The 12,548-nt window shown below is 51.5% G+C and overlaps 1 protein-coding gene and 1 long non-coding RNA gene across 10 annotated transcripts in view; one reads left to right on the top strand and one right to left on the bottom strand.

The window, feature by feature from the left end:
- The window catches only part of ESRRB (estrogen related receptor beta), a 196,920-nt gene that overhangs the window by 133,683 nt on the left and 50,689 nt on the right, over window positions 1–12,548 (top strand). For 6 of the 9 annotated variants that reach the window (XM_082451780.1, XM_082451775.1, XM_082451774.1 and 3 more), the window contains one exon: window positions 8,317–8,726. In XM_082451780.1, coding sequence (XP_082307906.1) covers window positions 8,330–8,726 — 397 coding nt within the window. In that variant the 5' untranslated portion in view covers window positions 8,317–8,329. Of the gene's footprint in view, window positions 1–2,276; window positions 2,323–2,492; window positions 2,646–8,316; window positions 8,727–12,548 lie in introns of all 9 variants that reach the window. The other 3 variants (XM_082451777.1, XM_082451778.1, XM_082451779.1) reach the window with 3 other exon arrangements.
- Window positions 1–12,548, bottom strand: part of LOC309655996 — a 108,103-nt gene that overhangs the window by 92,649 nt on the left and 2,906 nt on the right. The gene's annotated exons all lie outside the window — the stretch shown is intronic.

The raw sequence follows: 12,548 nt of genomic DNA, 5'->3' as shown, positions 1-12,548 counted from the left end.
CTGCTTGATATGGGGTAAAAATAAAACAGGTTCAAGAAGAGTTAAGATAAATTCACAGATGTCAGATCTCCAAGAGCTATTGAAAGGAAGATCACTAGAGGTGTGTTTGGGGGCATCTTCTGAAATTGTGAGCTGTCCTTCCTCCAGACACACCCCTTTGTGGTGTCAGAGGCTAGAGTTGGCCATATGGGCTAAAGTAAGAGCCATCAAGTACCTTTGGCTCCTGCATGAGGACACTCCCTTGAGAGGACCGAGGTGAGGGCTGAAATTTCGAATTGGTCTCCCCAGAGGGGGCCCCTCTTTCTAATCCACACACAGCCACAGAATGAGCCAGCAGCGGCTGTCCATTGTGGGCCGGAGCTTTGCCGGGGGACTGGGCCCTCCCAGCTGTCCCGGGGCAGCCACTCCGCTTCCAGTGGTCTCCTCCTGCTTTGGCAAAGCCTCTCACTTCTCATGATGATGGATGCAGCCTGGGACATCATGGATAAAAAGCCCCGATTGAAAGGCACTAATTACCCATCATTATTTTCCGTGCTGTAGTTTGTGTGGAACGAGATTTCAATCAGTTGTCTGGGATCAACCTGGTTTTGACTAATCTTTCTAACGACAAGATGCTTAATTACAGATTTTTGCCTGAGTTCTGGCGTACAGTGGGAGGCAGGCTCTCACTGAAGCCAGTTTGCTATCAGGTCATTTTGTAGTCTTAAGTCCCAGAGGGTCCCCTGAGGGGAGAGGGAGAATGAAAGTATGAGGAAAGTATTCCTGAGGAGACCAGACAAAATCGAACCAGCAAAGGACCGGTGCTGCGGTAGTGACGTGGTGATGGAGGGTAGCAGGTGGGCTGAGTCAGCCTGCTCCCCTGCGCAGGTCATCTACCCACTGTGTCTCTACACCCCCAGCCAGCCCCCAGCCAGCCTCCAGCCAGCCTGGCTCTCTAGTTAGTGTCTCTGAGTGAGTCACGACTTCTAGGGCCTTCAGCTCCTCGTCTGAAAGTCACCAGGCCAGGCAGGAGAATCTCTGAGCACTTACAATTCACTGACTCCCTCTGTGCTTCTGTCTGTCCAGAAAAATAGATCCACTGATGAAAGATACGCATTGCAGGATTTCACAAGGAGTGATAAAAACACTGTTTATTAAAAAGGTGATTCAGACTACTCCGAGGGAAGGTCAATTTGAATTAAAGAAATATCTGAGTTTAAGGAAAAAATATATAGCGAATAGACTCAGATGCATGGAATTGGACTAATTATAATCCTTGGTTCATAATACTTTTCATCACTGGCTTCCCATTCCCACTCCTTCCTTCCCCCTCCCTTCCCTTCCTCCTTCCCTCCTCTCTTCCCTCCCTCCCGTGTAATAAGTACCCATGGATCCATGTCGCAACAGGAATACTGGGGCCTTGTCAATTTAGCCACATGGTCCTCCCCATCCTATACCTCCATTAAAGGCCCATTGGGAATTATCTAATAATAGTTTTAAAGGAAGTTTAGCTGTGTTACTTTCAGGTGCCTGAGGGGCTGATTCATAACAAATAAAGCCTTGCTGGAGGGTCTGAGGGTCTGCTTTAATGAAGAGCTCAGTGGCCCCTGGTTAGCAAATTAATCATGGAAATGTACATAAGAGTTTCTCAGGTGTACGGGAAACCATTTTTCTTCTGTAGAGTGGATTCCCATTTCAGGCTTATTTATCCTCTTAATTCACCTAACCTGCTACTTTCTCTCCTGGTAAATGGCAAGTTCCTTGTGGAATTATCCTCAGTTCTAGAGCTGGGGACTTGGCTGAGGGAAGAGCTTTGCTGGGTTTAACCACAGGCCGCCGCCGGCTGCTGGATTTTCTGGAAGGGGCTTCCTGGGAGAATCACAACAGCAGCCACTGTCCCCTGAGAGCTTGCTGGGCCCTAGCATGTTCTAAACGTTTTGCCTGCGTTAGCCCCTGCTCGCCCAGAACAACCCTAGGAAGGAGGTGCTGTGGTGGAGCCCATTTTACAGATGAGGACCCGGAGGCCCAGAGAGGGTGACCTGTTTAACGCAAAGTCAGCAGCTACTGTGCACTGGCTCATCTGACGTCAGAGTGATGGCTCTTAACCATTTAGTGACTCAGTGGCTTGTTTCTGCTGTTACAGGGGCAACCCCAGCACAGAGCCAAAAGGCGGCTGTGAGGGCAGCCCCTCTGCATGTGATCCGGATTCTGGCATGTGGTAGGGTAGACTCTACTCAGTAGAGGACAACAAGCCAGGCCCTAGGCTAATCAGGCCATCACATCCCTCTTTCCTCCAGGAGCCTCTGTTCCTCCAGAAGCTTCTCTTCTGCTGCCTGCCCACCGGTAGGTAACCTTGAGGGGGGTAGATCCCGGGATTCCAGCTCAAATTTTTAATTTTTTAAAAATGTTATTTATTTTTATTAAAAAAAATTTTTTTTATTAGAGTATAGTTGTTCCAACCTAAAGATTTATGACTGTCTCTTGCTGATATCCTGGAGTTTCTCTTCCTCTAGAGGTCCGTGGCTAAATAGCTGAAGAGTTTGGGTTTCCTTCAGAACTTCCAAGATTCTGTTGTATTTGGAAAACCTTCAACCCACTTCACTGTCCAGCAGAGGCAGAGAGCCCCCAGTAAGCTCAGGCGTCCCTGGAGGTCAGGCCGCTCTGGGGTAAGGGTCCCACACTGGACGCTAAGAGGGGCAGGCCTAGGTGGGGGAGGGGTCCCACATTAATCAGATGGTGGTGACATTGAGGCCAGGGCAGCTCTGGCTGTGCTCCTGTTACGAGATGGATCAGAGGGAAAATGATGCCTCGAGGGGCTTCGACCACTGACTACTGCTCTTTCAAAGGCCGCTCAGATGGGGCAGCGGTCCCCTCCCGTAAAGTCAATAGTCATCGACCAGTTGGGAACTGGGACCCAGCCAACCACAGATGATGGACTCGACATGACCCTCTCCTCCCCAGAGCGCAAGTGCTAGCCACCTCCCCTTCATCCCTAGGCTGTGCTCTTCCTGCTCCCCATCCTAGCCACCTACCCCGTGGCCACATCCTCCTGGGCCTTGGCCTCCAGGCTCCACCTCTGAGATCTTCCCTGACCCGATCTCCCATCCTCCCAGCCGTCCTGCTCCTTCCTCCTGCTCTACCTCAGCCTCCACCGCCTGGAAACCCGCATTCTCTTGGGCGCTCCATTTTCTCCCAATTCCACTCTTTGTGACATCACTCTAGCCCCAAACTACACCATGTGCCCACCCTTCAGCTCCCGGGCCCTGTGCCCACCCCTTTCCCGCCAACGTCCAAGTCAGTGGTTCTCAACTGGGGGTGATTTTGCCCCCCGGGGAGCATCTGGCAGTGTCTGGAGAAGGTTTGGGTTGTCATATCTGGGGCTGGGGGTGCTACTGGTTCCTAGTGGGTAAAGGGCAGGGATGCTGCTACACGTCCTGCAGCGCACAGCATGGCCCACAGCGAAGAGTTACTGCCCCCAAGTGTCAGCAGTGCCCGGGTTGAGAAGCGCAGATCGAAGCTCCCCTGTGCTGCTGCCCCTGCAGAGTGAGTTAAGGGGCCTGGTCAAGCTTTACGCCCCTGATCTGTGTTCTCTCCTCCTCCCACAGTTGCTGTTGCAAACGTTCTTCCTTTTGCTAGATCTCCTGACCTCACCTCCCACTTCACAGAGTGAGGAGAGGCCGCGTGGGGGTCGAGGGAGGCCATCTCCAAAGTTCCCCTCTGCACAGCCAGCCCTCCCTCCCCCTCTTACTGCTTTGGCTCGTTTCTCTTCCCTTCCAGGGCATCCAGATACCTTGCAAACTCCCACCAGGTCCTCTGACTGCATGTGTTATTCCTGTAGGATTCAAACTTGACTCCCCTAAGATTCACAGCTGGGGTGCTGAAAGCAAAGCAATAAGCAAAACCAAAAATGCAGGAGCTTCCCTGGTGGCGCAGTGGTTAAGAATCCGCCTGCCAATGCAGGGGACACGGGTTCGAGCCCTGGTCCGGGAAGATCTCATGTGCCGCGGAACAACTAAGCCCGTGAGCCACAACTACTGAGCCTGCGCTCTAGAGCCCGTGAGCCACAACTACTGAGCCCGTGTGCCACAACAACTGAAGCCCACGTGCCTAGAGCCCGTGCTCCTCAACAAGAGAAGCCACCGCAATGAGAAGCTCACGCACAGCAACGAAGACCCAACACAGCCTAAAATAAATAAATTAAAAAAAAAATTTTTTTTTAAAATGCAGATTTCTGGGCCCCTCCTGCAGGGCTGAATGTCCAAAATATGACTTGGGTGAGGTTGGGTCCAGGAAGCTACCTGTTCAACCAGCACGTTGGCTGACTCTCATGAAGATTGGACTGGAATTTGAGAAAAATCTTTTGTAATTGCAATCTTTCCATCTTGATTTGCTCTTTACCATTAGCATGTAACATGGAGTCACCATAGAATTCATTGCCTCCTCTGGGGAGCAATGGGGAGCGATGGGTAATTATACGGGGTCAGTAGGTGGGATCACGATTGCCCAGGGCAAACTGGAAAGTAATTTTTAAATCTCTTAAATTCCTTACATTCTTGACACACCCTCTCCTCATCAAAGAAGCTGATAAGTTACGGACAATAACAACAAAAACATTCCTTCTCTGCAGCCACCGCCCCTAAGTTCAAGTGGATGGTGCTGCCTACAGGTGAGCAAGGAGGCCGCCACCCCTACTCCCTCCTCTGCCCGGCTTGGCCAGACGCAGCCAAACTCCCTGAAAGGACTGTCTGCTGTTCAGTGCCTCCTGCAGACCCGGCCCTGTGGCTCCCATCCCCCCATGCATGACACTGCTCTCACCAGCCACATCCTGACTGTTCGCTGCAGGGGACACTGCACTCCTGACTTCCCCTGACTTTGCGGCTGCACGTGACGTGCCGCCACCTCCCTCTCGATGGCTCTCCTCACTGCATGTCCACGACTCTCTCTTCTCGTCCAGCTCCTCTGGCCACTTCTTCTCTGCCCTCTTCTTGGACTTCTTTCCCTCTGTCCTTCCTTTAAATTTTGCTTTTGAATAAAGGAACAATGTCCAGGAGGTCAAGGATGGGTGGAGGGAGGGGGCAGGTTTCCTGGAGGGAAAATGAAGGCAAATATGAATGAATGAGTGAATGAATGAAGCCAGACCAAAGGGGTATGGCGGGGGGGGGGCGGAGGGGGCCCTGTCCGTGTCGTGTTCCACACCCCCAGCCACTGCCTTGCTGGCACTCTGCACACATGTGTTTCTTTCGTGTCTGTCCTTCCGGTGAGAGGATGAGCTTCTTGACATCATGGGCTGTGCTGGTCACGTCCTGCTGTCTGGCCAGCACTTGGCACATGGTAGGTGCCCGAAGTACCTGTTGTCTCACCCTGGAAAAGACATTCTGGTAGGGCCAAAATAATGGTCACAGAAATGAGACGCCTGCAGGAATGAAATCATCAGATCCTCCTCAGCTGGGGCTCAGGCACTAAACCAGTAGCTGGATTTCTGTGCCAACTCTGAGGCCAGGGTCAAGTTTGCTTCCTTCTCAGTCCTAGAGTCTCTGACCAGGGCCCGGGGGCAGCGGCCTGGACAGGGTGCGTCTTGGCCGCACAGCCCACTAAAGAAGGCTTTGAACCAATAAGGGGAAAGGCCGGAGGGGAGACCTGTGGCTTAGGGTATGAAACCACTGCCTGCCCTGAGTGTCCTTCAGGGCTGGCTGAGCCGTGAGTCTGGGGAAGACAGCTGGGGAAACTGCGGCCTACTGTCCACTGGGCATGGCTGTAGGGCTCCCCAGCTGCGTCCCTCAGGGCACAAGCTTCTCATACGTCCAAGGGACAGATCTGAAGCGGGTGGCATATAACACATGCTCACTAAATAGCAGCTGCTGTAACGACTGCTTATCTCAAGAGCATCTCCTGAAATCTCTGGGGTGCTCGCAAGCCTGGGAGAGGAGTGGGACGGGGGGCTTGCGTCTGGGAGCTGCCTTTCTTTGTCACGGTGGGCCTGGGGTGTTCCTGGGCACTGCAGAGCCTACAGCAGCAGTAAGAGGTGATTACAAAGGTAAGAGCACCTGGTCCGCTCTCCCTGCAGGCAGTGTGGGGAGTTAACCCACAGGTGCATTTGTGTTTCTCAGGCCAATGGCGTTTCCTGAGAACACACCAGGGAGCCTCTGGTGGATGGAGGGGTGGCAGGTAGCCTCGTGGAGCCTGGGGACATGACAGAGCACCAGCCAGAGATGTAAAAAAAAAAAAAAAACCGGAGGAGACTTTCAGTGTGGTACCCTCTGCCAATGTAAGGGACACTTGGGGCTAGTAGGAGAGGTGTCTCAGAAGACTCAGGAATATTCAGCTTGGAACAGAACAGACCTGGGAGCCTCTATCTTCAAACACTACATTCCAGTAGATAATAAACTTCTTGACAGTAGGACCCTTATAGGTTTCTTTTATCTTTTTATCAGAAGCTGCTCCCAGCTTCTGATTAGAACTGTCTGCGGGGCAATGTGTTCCCTGCCTCCGGACATGTTCAAGTGTAGATGGATGGGACGGTGCCCTGGGAGGGGTATTGACTATGAAATCACTGGTGGGACCAGGGACAGTGGAGGCCCCTCCCCATCATAAGATTGCTTTTGGTGGGGCAAGTGTGTGGCCAAGGTTTTGTTGGGAGGGTGGGCTTTGTGGGTGTGATAAGACAGGCCTTTCCCCACATGGTGAATAATCCTTTCCCCAGTGACCTGCTCAGAAAACAGGGGCTACCTCTGAGCATCGTTGGACTGTGGCTGCTTCCCCAGTGGGCTCTCCAGCATTGGGACACTCCCTCCCACACCACTGGGGCCATCTTTCGATGAATGGGGCTGTATTGCCACCCTCTCCAGCCCTTTTCGTTCTCCAGGACACTTCCCTCTCTTTTTTTTTTTTTTTTAAAGAATCAATTTTATTTATTTATTTATTTTTGGTTGTGTTGGGTCTTCGTTGCTGCACACGGGCTTTCTCTAGTTGTGGCAAGCGGGGGCTACTCTTTGTTGTGGTGTGCTGGCTTCTCATTGCAGTGGCTTCTCTTGTTGCGGAGCACGGGCTCTAGGCGCGCGGGCTTCAGTAGTTGTGACACACAGGCTCAGTATTTGTGGTGCACGGGCTTAGTTGCTCCGCGGCATGTGGGATCTTCCCGGACCAGGGATCGAACCTGTGCAGGACCCTTCCCTCTTAACTTTCACCTGCCCCTTAGGCATCCGCTTTGGCCTCCTCTTTACCTCCACCCAGCCAGGCCAGGACATGGACAGATGAACCCTGACCCAGCCTCCCGACTCCAGGGCCTGGCTGGCCCAGAGCTCTTGAGTACGGACTGCAGCTGGGCTTTCCTGAATGCATTTCCTGGCCCTTCACTCTTCTTGCTCACGCTGGAGAGATGCCCCTCCCCTCATCCTGGGAGTTGGGATGTGTGAGGGTCGCACTTTGCCTGCCTTCTTACCCTCTCAGCATGGTTCTGGGAGGAGGGGTTTTCGTTATGGGAAATGTCTTATGACCCTTCCTCGTGATCCTGCCTCACTGTTAATTCTCCCTTGACTCTACAGTGAGGCAGGGGCCTTAGAGGTTGAAGTTTAAGGTTAAGAAACAGCTGGGGGATGCGCGGAGTTGGGGTTGGAAGGCCTCCTCATGCTGCATGATTGAGGCACAGTCTCTTGAGGGGGAGGCCAGCCTGATCGGGGCTATGAAGAGGAATGAAAGAGGGGGCCTGGGAGTCACCCACCAGATGTGCCTTGGGCCAGAGGCAAAACCCAGAGGGCAGCCAATTTGGCGGATGCCTTGGCCACAAGCCCTGCCTCTTGCCCTGGCCAGGTGACTTGGCATCTCTGGTCCCAATCTCAGCGATGGTGGCATTTGGGGGAAGCTCCAAGCTTGGGCTTACCTGCTGCCCCCGGGGATCGGGTGAAGTGGGTCATCAGGTCATTGTACTGAGGGTGTCTGGTCCAGGAGCTGGCACCCCTGGACTTTCAAATGTATTATTGTTGTGCCGGAAGGTTGGCCAAATATTTTGACTGAATTATTACCACTTTTGTCACCCTCAGACCAGCAATTTGCAAAGGACTGGGGGGCCTCATCTGAAGTTTATTGATCGATCAAAATGTAGTTTTTGTTTTGAGGACTCAGAAGGTTCTGGTGGGTAATGCCAGAAACTTGCTCTGGGCTGTGCCGTTTTTCAGCCCAATTGACCTTCTCAGCCAGCATTTTATCTCACCAATGCCTTAACGTAGGGCCCCTCCCAGCCACCCCGCCCACCCGGTGCCCGGAGCCCAAAGCTAATTCCTGGGGACAGCGTCACACCCACCGCACCCTCTCCGAGCTGACTCCTGCGCTCTGTGTCCCCAGGCTGCTGAACAGAATGTCCGCAGACGACCGGCACCTGGTCTCCAGCTGCGGCTCCTTCATCAAGACCGAGCCGTCCAGCCCGTCCTCGGGCATCGATGCCCTCAGCCACCACAGCCCCAGCGGCTCGTCCGACGCCAGCGGCGGCTTCGGCCTGGCCCTGGGCGCCCACGCCAACGGTCTGGACTCGCCGCCCATGTTCGCGGGCGCCGGGCTGGGAGGCACCCCATGCCGCAAGGGCTACGAGGACTGTGCCAGCGGCATCATGGAGGACTCGGCCATCAAGTGCGAGTACATGCTCAACGCCATCCCCAAGCGCCTGTGCCTCGTGTGCGGGGACATCGCCTCCGGCTACCACTACGGCGTGGCCTCCTGCGAGGCCTGCAAGGCTTTCTTCAAGAGGACCATCCAAGGTGCGTGGCAGCAGGGTGGGCCCAGGCGGGGTGCGGGCCCGGCAGGGAACCGGGTGATTCTCGCGAGCTGCCAGCTTGGGTCTGGGCGCCACTGGAGCTGAGGTTCTGGAGGCTCCTTTCTCTGTCTCCCAGGTTTTCTCATTTTGGGATTCTGGACAAGGGTTCTGAGTCCCAGGCTTTTGTTGAAATGGCATGCACCCCCATAGGGCGCCCCAGAAGACCCAGAGAAAATCTGCACAAATGCCTTAGCACAGGTGTCTCTCTCGCTAGGATGGGGAACGCTGTCAAATGTGTGTCCCTAAAAAGCTGATTTTTGGAGAAAAAGCCCTATTTGCCCTGCAACTCCAGGCCTCTTGAACTGTAATGGGTCCCTCCTTTTGTTTTTATCTTTTTTAATTGCACAAGTAGAATGTGACAATTTTCTTCATCGTGAAACAGTCAGGGCCGCAGAGCAGGGGAAGTCTCCCCCTGACTACTCATCCTGTCCCATCCCCGTGGGGCCGCTCTTTGAGGGCATGTGCATATCAGCTGAGTCCGATGGCCATGAGGTGGCTCTCTCTCTCTCAGTGGGTACTCACTCTGATGAAGTCAGTCCTGCGCAAATTGGGGATAACAATGGGTCCACCCTCACAGGGCTGTTATGAAGGTCATGGCACAGGGTCCAGCGCAGAGGAATGGCTGGGCATGCTAGCCAAGATTCTTTCTACAGTAGGTCATGGGCGGAGCACTTGCTTCGTGCATCGAGTATCTGTGAGCTCCTACTAAGTGCCAGCCTGATGCTAGGACAGACCAAAAGCCCTGCTTGTGGAGGTCACTGAGATGAGCAGATGCCGACCCCTGGGGCCAGAAACTACAAACCAGACTGGAGAAAACCCAGGGGTGCCAGTCCTGTCCCTGTCCTGCCTGGTGGTCCGAGGGTGTCCTCCCTTCTGCCACTCCCCTATTTCACTTTTGGAAGAGGCAGGCTGAGCTTCCCTGGGACGATTCTTGGCCTGTTCATTCAATGAGTATTTGTTTAAATTTCTTGTGACGAGTTATTTATTAAACTAATTGAGGGCACTAGGATTGGCTATGTTTCCAGTTCTATGTATTAGGTGAGATGGTGTGGTGTCCTGGCCAACCGCCAGGCGGGCTCCTGGGTCACACAGCTCCATCCCTTACCTTACAGCTCAATGCCTTTGGGGCCTGCCTCAGTTTCTCTCTCTGCTTCAGTTTGCTCTTGGGTAAGGTGCGATGATGTCATGCCTACCTCACATAGAGCTGTTAAAACAGGCTTAAGGGCATTAATAGCTATAAAGCACTCATACTATTGCCTGGCACTTAGTAAGTGCTAAATAAATGTTTGCAATTATTATTTTCACTTTCACAATATCACTTAGGACATATTATTAAGACAACAGACAAAATTTGTTTTATCTTCCAGAGCAGGCCTGTATAATTAACATACATTTAAATGAAACAGTACAATCACTATTTTGACTTAACAGGATTTAAACTATTTTAGCTATTTTGGTTATAGATAAATTTATTCATTAAGTGAACCCTTTAAAAAAATATAAACATGGTACAAATTCAAACAGTACAAAGGAATAAGACAGTAAAAAGTAAGTTTTCCTAAAACCCTAGGCCCCAGTTCCCTATACCTTTCCCCAAAGGAGTCATGATACCAACTTCTCTCAGCAAATATTGATTGAGCGCTTTTGTATCAGGCGCCGTGCTAGCCTTCAGCACAGTGAATGGGTGCATCCTGGTCCCTGCCAGCTTCCATTCCCCAGTCTGGGAGGAGGCCCTGGAATCTCTAGATGTCAAAAGCTCTAGAATTAATGTCATTAATTCTCAATATCCTGCCTCAGCCAGGGTTGAAAACCTCCAGTCCAATATCCAATCAGTATCATTGGATATTTGACAAATAAACATGAGATGTTTAAACCAATTTAAGCTACTGAAATAACACTGTTTTTCTTTCCAAATTGGGAAATAAGCTTGGTAAGATTGCCACTATTTTAGACTCTTGGAGGGCGGTTTTTGAAAAATTGCTTTTTAAGAGACAATTACATTTTCTTCTGTCCATATTCTTAAATGTGCTGGAGAGTTCTGGATTAAATTTTCTGAAAGCAGAGCCTGGTGTAGACTCAGGAACCTCACTACACCCTCAACAGCGGCCTGGGTGCTGACAACATCCTCTGCAAGTCACGAGCCCACAGGAAGGGACTTCCCTGGTGGCACAGTGGTTAAGAATCCACCTGCCAATGCAGGGGACACGGGTTCGAGCTCTGGTCTGGGAAGTTCCCACATGCCGTGGAGCAATTAAGCCCGTGCGCCACAGCTACTGAGCCTACACTCTAGAGCCCGCGAGCCACAACTACTGAAGCCCGCGTGCCTAGAGCCCGTGCTCCGCAACAAGAGAAGCCATCGCAATGAGACGTCCACGCACCGCAACCAAGAGTAGACCCCGGTTGCCGCAGCTAGAGAAAGCCCGCGCACAGCAACAAAGATCCAACACAGCCAAAAGCAAATTTTTTTAATAAATAAATAAAGAGCCCAGAGGAAGGATTTGTAAATAGTCTTAGTTATTTGCTACCACGTAAAGGATAAAGATCTCTTCCTAGAAGTCCAAAGACAAACAGCAGCCTTTATTGCGATCAGAACTGAACTACTCTGTCTCTTTTCTTTGTCACAAGAAGAGTTACTCAACCAGAAAGGTTTCTATCTGAAACAGGGACAAGTGAACTCTAAGGCTGACGGATTGCTCTGGTTATTTTATCAATTCTTTGGTTTTGTTCTAACAAAGATTTTGATTTTGTTGTTTCTGAGCATAACAGTTGTAGGAAATTTGGAAAAATGGGGAAAATATAAAGAGGAAACAAATGACCTACAATTGGACAACCCCAGGGTCAGCTTAGAACCAAGAGAGCATTAATTTAGTCCCTGCCCTGAGTAAGGTGCTTCAGGGAGAGAAAGAGACAGGGTACCTGCCCTCAAGAAGCTGGAATCTAAGGCTTAGAGCACACGAGGCTGCAGGCATAGCCTTAGCCCAGCCAGCGCAGTCTCCTAAGCACCTCCCCAATTAAGGAGGATATTTAGGCCATTTTTAAAAAGGCCTTTAGTCACAGAATGATCCATTCGCAAAGTAAACGCCTGGACAGCTCTGAAAATCATGCTAGCTCACAACCCCCCTTCCCTCCTTAGATCCCTTCTATCTGCTCAATTCGGTGGTTGCGTCAACATGGGAAGAAATTTATGGAAACAAAGAAGTCACGATAGACTTAAGGAGAAAGCCCTCAGACCGCCATTCCTTGCCTACAAATATTTATTGAGCACTCACTGTGTGCTTGTCTGTGCTGGGGGCTAGCGCTGTGTGGATGGGGGGAAGGGGATGGGAGTGGTGGGCAAAGTACAGTTTGCCCGCGGCTTCCTGCTTTTGTAAATCAAGGTTGTATTAGAACAGGGCCACACCTATTTGTTTACATATTGTCTGTTTTGGTGCTTTGGTGGAGTAGTTGTCAGAGGCCTTCTGGCCACAACGCAGAAAGCATTTACACTTTTCTGGCTTTTTACAGTAAAAACTTGTACACCACACCCCTCCCCGCCCCCCTCACTTCAGCACTGAACAAGGTAGATGCAGCCCACCAGACCCCATGGGGCTTATAATCAATGCCTAGTAATGCATGTTAAGTGTTCATTACACTTTGCCCAATTCTATGCTGTCAGTGCTGGGGCTTATGACACTCACCCAGAGTAGATGAGCTCGGAGATAGGCAAAAAGGCACAGTCCTGAAGGGACAGAAAGGCTCCATGGCAAAGGAACTAACCCTCAACCTG

The sequence above is a fragment of the Balaenoptera physalus genome (assembly GCF_965194825.1).
Source record: "Balaenoptera physalus genome assembly, chromosome: 2".
Lineage (NCBI taxonomy): Eukaryota > Metazoa > Chordata > Mammalia > Artiodactyla > Balaenopteridae > Balaenoptera > Balaenoptera physalus.
The sequence above is the reverse complement of the archived record's forward strand: the minus strand, read 5'-3'. Positions and strand labels throughout refer to the sequence as shown.